General features: G+C 45.2%; 1 protein-coding gene across 7 annotated transcripts in view; it reads left to right on the plus strand.

The window, feature by feature from the left end:
- Window positions 1-5,820: 5,820 nt before the first annotated feature.
- Window positions 5,821-13,143, plus strand: part of PTPN21 (protein tyrosine phosphatase non-receptor type 21) — a 44,878-nt gene continuing 37,555 nt past the window's right edge. For 3 of the 7 annotated variants that reach the window (XM_035107595.2, XM_035107633.2, XM_035107642.2), the window contains exons 1-2: window positions 5,822-6,339; window positions 10,035-10,392. In XM_035107595.2, coding sequence (XP_034963486.2) covers window positions 10,213-10,392 — 180 coding nt within the window. In that variant the 5' untranslated portion in view covers window positions 5,822-6,339; window positions 10,035-10,212. The other 4 variants (XM_035107615.2, XM_035107651.2, XM_035107624.2 and 1 more) reach the window with 3 other exon arrangements.

The raw sequence follows: 13,143 nt of genomic DNA on the forward strand, positions 1-13,143 counted from the left end.
AATTCAAGTGCCAGCAGGGTTAACAATTGGAGCCAAATACACCATAAATGGCAAGATGGCAAGAAGGATTCTTTTCTTGCCCAAATGAGGAGAATGAAAAGGCACATTTTTGTATTTCAGAAGCAGAAAAACTGCCAGGGAGGCGGTTGGACTGCCTGTTGACAAAGGAATGAAAGGATTGCTAAAGGAGGATCCAGAGACTGCAAAGAAGCTGAACCAGTTATTTGCATTGGTATTCACTGTGGAATATGCTGGATAGATATGTACGCCCAAATTGATGTTACTGTAGAGGGAGTTGGGCAAAGCAATCCCATATTGCAATTACATCAGGGTGCTGGATAGGGGGTAGGGAAGATGCCACCACTGTGCCAGTGGAACAGCTTCCATGTCCTATATATGCTCAGCCCAGGATGGTGAGGGGAAAACACAACAGAGAAAATAAGAAAATGAATGGCATAAAAATGACGGACAAACACCTCTGGGATATGCAACCAAATGTCACTGATCAGGGATTGTGCCAACACCACCACTGCTTGCTGCCCACACACAGTGCCAGTGGGGACCCCCAGTGCCCCCCCATCACAACACACAAAACACCATAGTGCTCCAAATCCATCAGCCCCTGTGTCTCAGTCACCACACTGACTCCAGTACTTCCTGTCCCAGGCAGAGAGTGCACACAGCCCCCCTAGGACAAGAATATAAGATTCCACCCAGGGAGGGGGAAAGCTCCTTTCCCAAGTAGCCAAAAGAAAAGGACCAGGCTAGGAAACAAGGGCAACCACAGAGATATGCATCAGCAGCCGCAAACTCCAGCGTCTTCCTCCATAGGACATGGGGAGGAGCATGCTGTTTAAAATATCATGTTTAAAAAAAATCCAACCTTATGCCTTTTTAAAAAAGAGTCTGGGCAAGCCAATGCATTTGTTAAGCTAACTTTTTTCGTAGCTAAATTGGAGGGAGCATGTTTAAACACAGATTATATTAAGTATAAAGAAGAAGAATTGTTGAGGGTTTAGCATGGCTTCTGCAAAGAGAAGTTCAGACCCTTCAGGGTTGTGAGCTCTTTGAGAGTGTCAGTATTAAGCATATGAATAAGAAAAACTTCAAATCCCCAAAGTTGGGCAATGCCTTTATTGGGACCAACCAAAATGTTGCAAAAGTGTGGTGAGCTTTCAAGTTCTCAATTAACTTCAATGGGTGAGTAAAACATAGATAGCTGAAATACAACCTGGAGAGAATTTTAGTGCTGCTAGACAACCAGATTGTTATTTTGATATGGTTGAGCCAGCCTGTGGATGGCTGTGTGTTGATGTGTCCTCCATTTAAAGCATTTTTTTAACCAAGCTCATTCATCAGTCACTCTGTACAACCCATGTTTGTTTGTTTGGGTTTTTTTAAAAATAAAAAAACAACACTCCCAAGGACATATTTAAAAATTATTTCCAAGAACTGTATGCATAAATTACATTCAGTCTGGAAGGGTTGCTTGAATTGGAAGGGATTAAAATAACTGAAATAGATTTAGCCCTTGATGCTCTAAATACACTTTTATTGACACATACCAAAATAATAATAAGCAACTGGCAGAGAGAATTGTTATGCTGTGTGATAACCCCAGCAAAAATTCTCTGTACCAACAAGCATTGAAGGGAATCTGAAACTCCCTTAACTGAGAAACAGGGGGGGAAAGAAAAATGTCCAGGAATGGCTAAACTTGTTTTGTTAAGAACTAAGGAAGGAAGACGAATGTGTAGGCTGCTTGCCAACAAAAACTGACACTTATTTGTGGAGCACTGGCATAACAAAAGCCCAACCGTCATGGTAAAACAACAGAGTATTGTGCTGCCTTAAAGACTAACACATTTATTATGGCATAAGCTGGGGTGCACTCTATCAGATGCCGTATGCTATTGCGTGTTCAGACCCAGAAACCTCCCCCCTAAATAAATTCACACGACTCAAATTTTGGTTTTGGTTTTTGGCAGCATTTAGGCCACAACTTTATTGATTACAGAAAGTGAGTGGTTGCATAGGCTCTGGTTCGACTAGCTCCCTGCTCTGCAGGTAGCGCTGACCCAGGGCCCCACCATAGGTCAGCCAAGGGTGAACACCTGGGAAGGCGGAAGATCGGGGACGGACTACGGTATGTCCGCCACCCAAATGTCCCCATGGACTCGGGCACGAGCACAGCCCCCTCTCAGGGGTTGACCAAACCCTGGATTCCTTTAACGGAATACCCTTCACATAGGGATGGTGAGGTCGGACACGACTAAACGACTAAACAACAACAAGGGATGGTGAGAGCCTATCTGCAACCTTACAAGTTGTGATGATTTGCTAAGCGGCAGGCGAAACCCAAATGGCAACAGCCAATCAGCCAAGCGGGGAAAATTCCTGCCGTGCCCCTGTCCCAACGACACATGACGGCATAGCAAGGTCAAGAGCAAAAGCCCTGAAAATAGGGAGAGTTGGGTGGGTGTTCCGAATGCATGGGCTGAAAGAGGAAGCTCTGGGTCACGTGCATGGGCATATATAGGGGTCCCTTGATCCCTTTGGACTGTGTCCCATTGGCCAGATTGAACCCATCAATGAAGGACCTACCAATTGGGTGTTGTGGCTGACCAATCAAACCCACCCACAACAAAGGGGATTGGGTTCCAGGTCTCACCGCAACAGGTGCCCTCTTTAAGGGAGGACCCGATTTATCTTGAGAAAATCCAGGATAGTACTTCATATATCTCTGATGCAGTGGACTTTAGTCTACAAAACCTTTTGCCACAATAAATTTGCAAGTCTTTTACCAAAGGTGGGGGGAACCTATGGCCCTCCAGAAGCTCTTGGGTGCCAACCCCTGGTCTGCTCCAGCTAGCATGGCCAATGGTCAGGGAAGATGGGAACTGGGAGTCCAGCTACAACTTGAGGGTTCCTTGTCTCTGCTTTATAGCGCCCTAAGGCTGTGGCTGCTTTTGCTGCAATGGACTAACGCCCTCTGGAAACTATTGCGTCAAGTGATGCCAGGCATCCAGTCTGTCGCCAATCTGTGTTACGCCTGTGTTCCCACGAAGAACTGATCTGTGCATCTTGTACAGCATCTTTCGATGCCTTAAAAGTAGACACACAGAACTTGTGGTCCTCCATGTTCTGTTGGACTCCGGCTCCAGCATGGGTGGCACTGGGTGGTGGGGGAGGGGGCAAGTGCCCACCATGCAAGGAGCTCATCCCCCACTTGCCTCACCCCCATCGCCGGATTCCTGTCATTAACATATACTGCTACCGTATTTCTAATGTGTGACACAACTTGTCCACCTAGAAATATACTTTGCCCCTTCTGTGCCCAATAATTTTTTTCTCCTGGTGTCTCCAGAACTCCAGTCAGCCCCGACCAATATGCCCAGTAATTAGGGATGATAGGAATTGTAGTCCAGCAACATCTGGAGAACAAGGGGTGCCAACTTAAATAAAATATGGGGGAGGGAGATAAGCTCTGGCCCGCAGAATCAATCACATGATGTGGCGGGCACACACCATTTGAATGGCAATGCCCATCAGCTGGGGGGCCCTGATCCCCTCAAATATTTTAGTGGGGGGCTGAAGGGACCTTGGGCCTTAGATCTGACTTTTAGAAGACATCTGAAGGCAGGCCTGTTTAGGGAAGTTTTTAATGTTTGATGTATTATCATGTTTTTAATACTCTCTGGGGAGCCGCCCAGAGTGGCTGGGGAAACCCAGCCAAATGGGCGGGATATAATTAATTAATTAATTAATAATTAGATGTTGTCTCCTATTTCTGGAGGCTCCCAGCTTTACCTCGCCTCAAGACAAGACAAAATAATAATAATAATAATAATAATAATAATAATAATAATAATAATAGAGAAAGCTAGAGAGTTCCAGAAAAATGTCTACTTCTGCTTCATTGACTATGCAAAAGCCTTTGACTGTGTCGACCACAGCAAACTATGGCAAGTTCTTAAAGAAATGGGAGTGCCTGATCACCTCATCTGTCTCCTGAGAAATCTCTATGTGGGACAAGAAGCTACAGTTAGAACTGGATATGGAACAACTGAGTGGTTCAAAATTGGGAAAGGAGTACGACAAGGTTGTATATTGTCTCCCTGCTTATTTAACTTATATGCAGAATTCATCATGCGAAAGGCTGGACTAGATGACTCCCAAGCCGGAATTAAGATTGCCGGAAGAAATATCAACAACCTCAGATATGCAGATGACACAACCTTGATGGCAGAAAGCGAGGAGGAATTAAAGAACCTTTTAATGAGGGTGAAAGAGGAGAGCGCAAAATATGGTCTGAAGCTCAACATCAAAAAAACCAAGATCATGGCCACTGGTCCCATCACCTCCTGGCAAATAGAAGGGGAAGAAATGGAGGCAGTGAGAGATTTCACCTTCTTGGGCTCCTTGATCACTGCAGATGGTGACAGCAGTCACGAAATTAAAAGACGCCTGCTTCTTGGGAGAAAAGCAATGACAAACCTAGACAGCATCTTAAAAAGCAGAGACATCACCTTGCCGACAAAGGTCCGTATAGTTAAAGCTATGGTTTTCCCAGTAGTGATGTATGGAAGTGAGAGCTGGACCATAAAGAAGGCTGATCGCCGAAGAATTGATGCTTTTGAATTGTGGTGCTGGAGGAGACTCTTGAGAGTCCCATGGACTGCAAGAAGATCAAACCTATCCATTCTTAAGGAAATCAGCCCTGAGTGCTCCCTGGAAGGACAGATCGTGAAGCTGAGGCTCCAATACTTTGGCCACCTCATGAGAAGAGAAGAATCCTTGGAAAAGACCCTGATGTTGGGAAAGATTGAGGGCACTAGGAGAAGGGGACGTCAGAGGACAAGATGGTTGGACAGTGTTCTCGAGGCTACAAACATGAGTTTGACCAAACTGCGGGAGGCAGTGCAAGACAGGAGTGCCTGGCGTGCTGTGGTCCATGGGGTCACGAAGAGTCGGACACGACTAAATAACAAAATAATAATAATAATAATAATAATAATAATTTATTATTTATACCCCCGCCCATCTGGCTGGGTTTACCTAACCACTCTGGGCGGCTTCCAACAGAATATTAAAATACAGTATCTATTAAACATTAAAAGCTTCCCTAAACAGGGCTGCCTTCAGATGTCTTCTAATCTAAAACTATTATTATTATCATCAGTGCTTTTCCCCCTTGGGGGTACGCAGGGGTACGCATACCCCTAAACATTTTGTGAATCTTTGTACTTTTATCCATTTACTGTACAGTATTTATTTCCCCCCATTTGAACGATAAAACGGTCATTTCCTGGAGTCAAAATGAGAGTACCCCTAAACATTTTTTAAAGAAAAAAAAGCACTGGATTATATTATTATTATTATTATTATTATTATTATTATTATTATTATTATTATTATTATTATTCCTGGTAAGCTTCCATGAGCAAGACACTTTTGGTGCAGCAGGCTAACACGACTTGAGATCGGGAAGGTTGTATCGATTCCATTTTTTGGCGGGACTCCGGAGGACTATTTCGTTGTCGTCCCAAAGCGACGGGAGGTTGACGGCAGTGGCGTGCGTGTGTTCAGTTTCCTTATCTTCCTTTCTGCCATGCCGCCTCCTCCCTCCCTCCCTCTCCTCTCCTCGTTTGAGCAGCTGTCCCATTGCTGACATTCCCCCGGCCGACATTCCACATCTCTGAGGTCATGGGGCTGCAAACATAAGAAGAGGGCTGTGCTTTAATGATCGCGCGCCGTATCCTTCCGCATGGCTGGAGCAAAGTGGAACGCCTCCTGCGGAGGGGAGAGAAAGAAAGGAAGGAAGGGAAGGCAGGCAGGCTGGCAGGAGAGGGAAGAAAAGAGAACTCCGCGCGCTCTCGTGGCGCACGCACGGGCCGCTGGCAAGCGCGGCGTGGAGCGAAGCGGCTGGGGGGCGCGCGCGCGCGAGGGGGCGGGAGGCCGTCCTGTGCGCTCCAGCAGCCGGGGGCTTCCTCTGTCACAGGAAGGCGGCTGGGCTGGCTGAGGGGAAGGCCTCCTTTGCTGTAGTATTTCTCCTCCCTCCTTGGCCCCGGGGAATGATCTCCAGCCTCGGCTTTTTCTCGCCGCTGTTGTTGTTGTTGTGTTGTTGAGACAGGAAGTGAGGAATGTTTTCGCTCTGAGAGGGGGAGAGAGGTGCAGGCGGCTCTTCGCTTCCAGGGAAAGGCGACCCGAGAAGCCTTGCTGACCTTTCCATCCCCCCCCCCAAAAAAAACGAATACCCATGAAATGGTTTCATCAGGATTGCTTTCCAAACTGCGCCTGGATGGTTAAAAGTCCTCTTTCCTTGAATTGCTGCAACAGGTAAAGGGGCGGCGCGCGGTGGAGGGAGGGGGAGAGAAAGGATGTGGGGATGCTGCTTTTGTTTTTTAAAAGAGTTGTTACGCATTTCTAGCGCCGGATTTCAGGATCTTCGCCCCTTATTCTTGAATCGCCCGGTCGGAGGAGCCCTTCTGAAGGTGGCAGTGCGAAATGAAGCCTCGAGCGAGCGGATTGGTGCCCAGTCGGCATCCTTTTTGGGGATGGTGTTCAGAGCAAAACTTGGTTAAGATCGGGCTGCGAAGAGGATCGCGGCGCTCTCTCGAAAGGATAAAGGACGAGTGCCAAAGAGTCTCGTATCTCGGTGTCCTTCCTCATTTCTGTATGGCAGGGTCTTAACTGAAACGAATAATTGTTTCTTTAAAACGTAAATGCTCCGTTTTCTGCAAACCTCCCTTAAAATAGAATTTCAGACAGATGGGCGGGGTATTATTATTATTAATAATAACAATAACATCACGAGGCTTCCTTTATTAGAATTATAACACTAGATGTAAGAAGTTAGAAGGATATTTTGCAAGCAAAATGATTTGTTTTACCCTTTGTACAACTCTGTCAGTGAAACACTTGCTGTTAGTTCAGTTGTTAAAAAGAGGGAGTGTGGTGGAGATGCTATAGTTTCTTGCATTAATAGGGAAGGTATTTTGTGGGTTGTTTATAATTGGCTAGCAAATGAATAAACAAACTAGTTTTCAGCCCCAGAGCAACTTTAATCTTCATCCCCCCCCCCCAGATTTCCAAGAACATTCACAAATGATTTCAGGGGTTAATTAATAAAATGAGGACCTAATCTTGATTTGTGGATTTTCCCCCTTTAAAAACGATTGATGTAGAATTAACCCAAAGGAAAAACCCTTTTCCTTTCCATGTCCACTTTTATTTTGGCTGTGCATGGAGTTCCTGGGCAACTGGAGAGGAAAGAAGCAGAAGTTAAGCGGGGAAGGTTGAGTCTTTGATATTAATACTTAAGTTTCTTTAAAAGTGTAGGCTAAATCAGAATATAGCATCTGAAGTGTTCCCAGACCTGCTAAATAGGGAACGATGATTTCAACATATGGTTGGTTGGATTTGCTAGTGTTGGCACTAAAGTGCCACCCTCTTACTGAATGCAAACTCCCTTAATGGTGCAGATAGACATTATTTTGAAATAGGCGTATGTGGCAGTGGTGGTGGGGCGGGGGCAGGACGACTAACATGAGAGCAGCTGGTAGTAGAAAATAACAGCTGCTAAACAAAGCTTGGTTGTGCTGTGTGTGCAAGAATTGTGCTTGGCCAGCACGAAAACTTGTTGAATAGGTTTGAAGCATTATTCTCCCCCAAGACATTTTATAATTGCCTTTGCTGTAAATGTATTTAAGTGTAGCAATGCTGCATGTGCTTTCCCCTTTGAAAATGATTTATATAAAAAAATGTATGGGGAAAGTGTCCTGAATTCTCAATGGAGCAGCCTAAGGAAATTTTCCCACCGTGTATGAACGTGACATAAATTATTGGGGGGGGGGGAAGAAGTTATGTTTGCTTATGAAGTCAGAGCAAATGTTAGAGCAAATCTGATGGACTTTGAACATAATGGGCACAAGGCAGCCTGATCTCATCCAGTTTTGCTTAGAAGTGAATCCCACTAATTTAACTGAAAACCAGGAGTTAAAGCGTGCATAAGGTTGAAGGTTTAGACTTTAAGCATTGCTTAGTTCTTCCATTGGAATCAGTGCAAGCAAAATTGCTTAACTTTTTGGATTGTTCCATGCAGTTGAAGGCTTCAGATTCCTAACGTTCACAAATATTTTTTTATTTATTATAAAGACCACCAAAGGTTTGCTAAAATGTTAAAATTCAGTACAGTATATGCCCTCTAACATGGGAGTTTGCTCCATTGACTTATTTCTGAGCAGACATGTATACTGTAGAATTGTAGTGCAGGTTGGTCAGGGCTGAGGCCGGGGAGACTAGTTTAAAAGTCAACCGTTTTGAAAGAATGCTTCATCTTTTAAAATGTAGTTGTAACTGTTTATCCCATGGATAAAACACTGCAGTTGTCTGCAATGGAGAACTAAATGGGAGTCTCCTCAGTAGACTTTATTGTAAGCAAGAAATGGGTTGTATTATTTACAAATATTTCAAGAGAATAATCAGAGTGAAGCCTGAAACTAATTTTCTCTAGGAGAGTCATAAATAGAACTGCTCCAAATGCATAAAGCTATGGATTATAGCATTAGTGGGGTAAATACTATCTATTCATGAATGAATGAAGGTGCCATTTCTAGTTGGTTTTGTAATGCTTTGTTGTATGTTTTCACAGTAAAGTGTGTTGGTTTGTGGAGGGGGAAGACTATATGTGGAATCACTTTTTTTTAAAGCCTCCAAGTCATGATGTCCAAGACCACACAGAATTAACATGAATGAAGGTTCTGTTACATTCTTGCGGCATCCTTTAAACTTAGTAGTAATCATATGCTTAGCGTTGGGTTTATGTTGGGGTCTGTTTAGAACAGGCATTATTTCTGCACGGAAGAAGGCTTGCAATCTGCACTAGTTACTGCTAGGATGATTTAGGAAAACCTCTGCTAGAATTTGGTTTTGAAAAGAGTTTAGAGCTGCCTCCCCCAATACAATTTTCTGTAAAAAAATAAAATAAAAAATCAACATGTTTCATTTTTCTTGGCATGGAGATGTAAAGTAACGATGCACGGTGATATGCTGTGCCTGTTGCGTTTCTGCCTGTCACACAGCCAGTCTACCAGTTCTGGCAGAGGTTTAAAGGGGCTGAGGCAATGTGATAGGATTGAAGTGGGTGGGAGAGGAACAGTGGATGAGAGCAAAAGTGAGGGAACAGGAAGAGGCACAAACAGCCTAGCAAGTAAATTAGCCAGATGAGTTATCACCAATTGCAGTTCGGCTTGCCTGCACCCCTTTTCTCCTGATTTTATACATTGTGCATAACTCCTACTATTTAACATGTGTTTAGTTTCAGCTGTGCATTTGAATGCTGTAGAAAATATGGAATTGATATGGTCCCTGCCCAATAAATTAAAATATACAATAAGCTTGTAGTTTGCTATTCCATAAATGTCTCTAATTTCCATATAGAACATGGTTTGTTTGTTGTTGTTGTTTTTAAAAAATACCATTAGTTGCAAAACCCTATACAACATATACTTGTTACACCAACACAGATTTGTAAATCTTAAAGAGAGCTGGTGTAGTAGCTACAAATGTGAGCTGAGAAAGTTCCCAATTCCAGCTAATTATCTAAGCCATGTATTTATTGGGGAGGGATAGATAAGCCCTATATTCTTAGTCTCAACCCTCAGCTTCCCTACCTGTAATATGGGGCTAATAATATTGGCTGAGCCAACAAGTTTATTGTAAGGATTACTGAGATCACGTAAGGCGGGCATAGGCAAACTTGGCCCTCCAGATGTTTTGGGACTACAACTCCCATCATCCCTGACCACTGGTCCTCTTAGCTAGTGATGATGGGAGCTGTAGTCCCAAAACATCTGGAGGGCCGAGTTTGCCTATGCCTGATGTAAGGGCTCTGAGAGTTGAGGAATTGTCTGTGTTGAAAAAAAACAAGCTACAGTATACTTCTTTCGGGCTAAGCTCGCCAAATGTGAACTGACATTGTAAGCTAAACCCATCTCTTTACTTAAACTCCTCTTTGCTTCCTCCCTTCACAGAATTTTCGTCAATGCTTCCTTTGCTCAGATCTTGGAGGAGGACCTGCCACTTTTTGATGGCCGCTGCTGCAGCTGCCGGTTGATCATCTGGGGACTTCATAGCTCCTGACTATTCGTGGGAGGCAAGGCATTCCTGGAAGGCTTTCCGTGACTTCTTGTGAATGTGCTAGGGAAGAAAATGCCTCTGCCTTTCGGGCTGAAGCTGAAACGAACTCGACGCTACACAGTGTCTAGCAAGAGCTGCTTGGTGGCCCGCATCCAGTTGCTTAACAATGAGTTTGTGGAATTTACACTGTCGGTGGAGAGCACCGGGCAGGAAAGCCTGGAGGCTGTGGCACAGAGGCTGGAACTTCGAGAGGTAGGGAAGGTGGCAGCAGGCTTGTGGGACTTTCCATCCTGGGATGGAGTCACCATTCAGGGGTTCCTGTTCAGGGACATAGGAAGCTCCCTTATGCTTGGAGAGAGACTTTGCCTACGCTGGAAGGGAGCAGCTTTGCAGGGGAGTGGGTAGAGACCAAGCCAGGCCTACTGTTAGACAGCATGAGGCAACTGCCTCAGGTAGCAGATATTGGGGGGCAGTTCCCTTCTTTGGAGGACAGAGCTGTGTGGGCCACATGCACTCCCTAAACTGGCCAGTTGCCCTCAGCTGTAGGGGAGGGAGCTATTCAGTCACCAGTACCAAAGTCAGATTCAGCTTCCAGTCCAGCTGGCTTCTGTGCCTAGTATGGAGGCAACGGCGGAGCTCTATCTTCCCTTTAACATCAGGCGGCTAAATATCTTGGGCAGCCCTGACCTTTCCCATTACTTACTCTTTTTAGCTGGAGATGCCAGGGTTTGGGTTTGGGTCAGGACTTGGAACCAGGGATTGAACTTGGGACCTTAGCATGCAGAGCAGTTCTGGTCCCTCCTACGAACATCTCACAGCATGCAGTCCTCTTTGTCAGCATGTACATGCACAGAAACAGGCTGGTGCAAATGAGAGATAAATTCCACAGGAATATCGATGTTGAATCTGCTGCAGCCAAAACAACACTTTGAAGACTTAAGAAAAACATTTAGGCACAGAGATTTCTGGATAAAATCCTGCTTCCTCAGAAGCAGAATGTGGTCACCGAAAATCAGAAATAAAATAATAATAATAATTTCTGTTGGAATTTATATATCACTTTGCTACTTCACTGGGACGCGGGTGGCACTGTGGGTTAAACCACAGAGCCTAGGGCTTGCCGATCACAAGGTTGGCGGTTCGAATCCCCACGAAGGGGTGAGCTCCCGTTGCTTGGTCCCAGCTCCTGCCAACCTAGCAGTTTGAAAGCACGTCAAAGTGCAAGTAGATAAATAGGTACCGCTCCAAGCGGGATGGTAAACGGCATTTCCATGTGCTGCTCTGGTTTGCCAGAAGTGGCCTTGTCATGCTGGCCACATGACCTGGAAGCTGTATGCCGGCTCCCTCGGCCAATAACGTGAGATGAGCGCCGCAACCCCAGAGTTGGTCACAACTGGACCTAATGGTCAGGGGTCCCTTTACCTTTTGCTACTTCACTAACCCTCAAAGCAGCTTACATTCAACATGCAAATAAAAATATTTTGTAATGATCAGTGTAAACTGCTTTAATTGTTTTTTTTTTAATGTTGAGTGGGATAAAACTATAATAAAATACACATTGCCTTCTCCAATGCTGCACATCCCCCGAAATCTCATTAAAAACATGCTGCTAATTTCTGCTGCATTCTGTACTTTAGAAGGTAAAGACTTTTGGTTACTCCATCCTGGCTTGTTGTAAAAACAGGCTGTATGTGCAAAACAATGGCAGGAACTCTTTCTGCACTTGGAGCTCTAGCCTTTCTATGTCCACTAAATTGGAAGAGTCCTGAAGATATATGAAAATAGGAAATGGCCCTGAGTCAGACCACTGGTCTGTCTAGCCCCTGTCTCTGTCTGGTGGGAGCTCTTCAAGATCTCTCCCAGCCTTGTTACCTGAGATCCCTATGGCAGGGATGGGGCGGCCCTCCAGATGTCGTTGAACTCCAGCTCCCATCATCAAGTCATGCCAAAGGAAGGAGGCGAAGGTAGCAGCAGCAATGTGCTTCATTTAGACCACAAAGTTGCAGGGTCCAACTTTTCAAAGTGCCGAACTGGAGTTACCTTGGTGCGGTGTGCTCTGTTTTGAACTGTGTGTGCACATGGATCAGTCCTGATCTCTGTAACAAAGCAAACCCTTGCACATTGCTCCAAATGGGGCACGGGGCATGCTTTTTCTTCCTTCTTATCTCTCACAAAGTGGCCCTCAGTGTGTGCGGCGAAATTGGAGTTCAAGCTGAGTCAGCTCAAGGCGTTCGGTTGTTAACAGAGATTTTGCATGTCTGCGAGCAAGCATATTGCCTGCACATATATTTCCTCATGGACTTACACTAGCACTTAAGCTTTTCTTCCATTTATGTTCCATTTTATAAGTGTGGTGAGAGCAGAGAGTGAGAGAGAGAGAGAGAGGAAAGGGTGGCTGAGAAAGAAAGGAAAGCGGGTGCCCCACCCACTTTTGGCTCCTGTCCTGTCAACACCTCCTCCATCTCTGCCAACCACTGCTATGTGGCATTCAGCAGATTGTGTGCAAGGAAATGTTACCCTGCTCTAACCACTACCCCACAGATATTTTTCCTTATCTGACCTGTGCTCCTGGTATCTAGGACAGAGTCAGAATTACCAGGGGTGGCAGCAGTGGCATAGGTCCGCAGCTAGTGTTGCTGAGTGAAGTCTGGGACAGATGTCTCATCTGTCCGGTGAAGTGTCTGGCCTGCTTTGAATGTATCCGAGTAGAGATGGCTGTTGCGGCAAAGTTTAGGGAATATCATTTATGCTTGAACTGTTAGCGGTAGGTCCCGCCCTTCCTGAGGAACCTCTTCTGGTACTGACCAGTGCATGCGCCCCTTATGGAGGACACTCCAGTCGCCCGATCCTCTTTTCCATTTTAATTTGGGTTCTGAAATATTTTGGGAGATGGCTGGAACCTCCTTAAAGTGAGGTTAGTAAATCAGATTTAGGGAGTGCAAATCAGACTGCTGAATTTGAGCAGGCTTCCTCATGCTCTCTCCAGAACACATGGTTGTACAG

The sequence above is a fragment of the Zootoca vivipara genome, chromosome 1 (genome assembly GCF_963506605.1).
Source record: "Zootoca vivipara chromosome 1, rZooViv1.1, whole genome shotgun sequence".
NCBI lineage: Eukaryota > Metazoa > Chordata > Lepidosauria > Squamata > Lacertidae > Zootoca > Zootoca vivipara.